At 56.4% G+C, this 1,620-nt stretch overlaps 1 protein-coding gene across 1 annotated transcript in view; it reads left to right on the top strand.

Annotated features, from left to right (window-relative positions):
• Positions 1-354: 354 nt before the first annotated feature.
• Positions 355-1,620, top strand: part of LOC105522451 (vacuolar fusion protein CCZ1 homolog B-like) — a 34,859-nt gene continuing 33,593 nt past the window's right edge. The window contains 1 exon segment of the mRNA XM_011956979.1: positions 355-1,019. Coding sequence (XP_011812369.1) covers positions 900-1,019 — 120 coding nt within the window. The 5' untranslated portion in view covers positions 355-899.

Below are 1,620 nucleotides of genomic sequence, written 5' to 3'. Positions count from 1 at the left end.
GTTCAATTCTTTGTTCAACACGCCAAGAACCTGGACAATCCACGGTCAAGACCTTACATCTAGTAACAGGAGAATCCCTTGCTGCCAAGAGTTCGAGACCAGCCTGGGCAACAAAGTGAGACCCTGTCTCTACTACATATGTATATATATATATATATTTTTTTTTTTAATTATGTGGGCATGGTGGTGCATGCCTGTGGTCTCAGCTACTCCTCAGGCTGAGGTGGGAAGATCGCTTGAGCCCACGAGTTGAGGCTGCAGTGAGCTATGATGGCACCACTGCACTCCAACCTGTGTGACAAAGCGAGATCCTGTCTCTAAATTAAAAACAATATCAGCAAAACAACAACAGGTTGGGCTCACGCCTGTAAAATCGGAGCACTTTGGGAGGCCCAAGTGGGAGACCATTTGAGGCCAGGAGCTCAAGAGCAACCTGGGCAACACAGACCCCACCTCTACAAAAAAGAAAACTGGCCTTGGTGGCGCGCGCCTGTAATCCTAGCTACTTGGGAGGCTGAGTCAGGGGGATAGCTTGAGTCCCGGAGGTGGAGGCTGCCGTGAGCTGAGATCACGCCACTGCACTCCAGCCTGGATGACAAACTGAGACCCTATCAAAAAAAAAAAAAAGTGCCCTGCTCAGTTTTTCCTGAAATGCGCAGCCCTCGCTTGTAGCCAGGAGAGAACTCCGCGAGCCAGCAAAACACAAACTCGGCCAGGAAACGGACCACAAGCCCACCCAGAGGAGCCAGAAAAGTACGCTGCGCCGCGGGTTCTTCTTCCGGGCCGGCGGCGAGCGCTTCCGGGGCGGCGGCGAGGGAGGTAGAAGTGCAGTGTCCTGGCAGGTGGCTGCTGTCTCTGGGCGGGCCGTAGGAGGCTCCCGAGGTGGGGGCCGATTCGGGATGGCTGCAGCGGCGGCCGGGGCCGGGAGCGGGCCCTGGGCGGCCCAGGAGAAGCAGTTCCCGCCGGCGCTGCTGAGTTTCTTCATCTACAACCCGCGCTTCGGGCCGCGCGAAGGAGAGGTATGCGGAGGGGGCGGCGCGCGGAGTCAACGGGCCCGAGGGGCGGGCGGCGTCGGTACTCCCCGGGGAGGCGGCCTTGTGGTTTTCTGCCCACCTCTAGCAGCACAGACCTAACCTGCGTTGTGCCAGGTGCGAAAATATGGGCCAGGGACTGCAGCGGGGACCTGTCAGCAGGCGGGGACCAGACAGCTGGCAGGGACCGCTTCAGGTCCTGGGTCGATGCCTGTGTATGGAATAAAGCCCCGTCGGGTCTATCACTCCACACCCCAGGTTGAGGCCCTTTGCGCTTTGCTTTGCGTCGGTTCTGGGAAATTAAAATTGAACTTGGCTTTGTTAAATGGTTAGTCCCCAGCTAGAAGCGTGGAAGCAGAGTGGCAGAAGCTAGTCCTCATGATGCAAGCCTGGAGGACCCTGTAAAAGTTTTCGGCCAAATGAGGAAATAAATTAATTCCGTGAGGGTGTGTGTGTTGTTTTTCTGAGGTGGGGAGGGCGACTTTCTCAAAGGATGTGCGGAGCTGTGTTTCGTTACCAGCAAGTCACAGTTCTTTTAAAGACTGTCCAGGCTGGGCTCCGTGACTCACGCCTGTAATCCCAGCACTTT

Source organism: Colobus angolensis, unplaced genomic scaffold (genome assembly GCF_000951035.1).
Source record: "Colobus angolensis palliatus isolate OR3802 unplaced genomic scaffold, Cang.pa_1.0 Scaffold43, whole genome shotgun sequence".
Taxonomy (NCBI): domain Eukaryota; kingdom Metazoa; phylum Chordata; class Mammalia; order Primates; family Cercopithecidae; genus Colobus; species Colobus angolensis.
The sequence above is the reverse complement of the archived record's forward strand: the minus strand, read 5'-3'. Positions and strand labels throughout refer to the sequence as shown.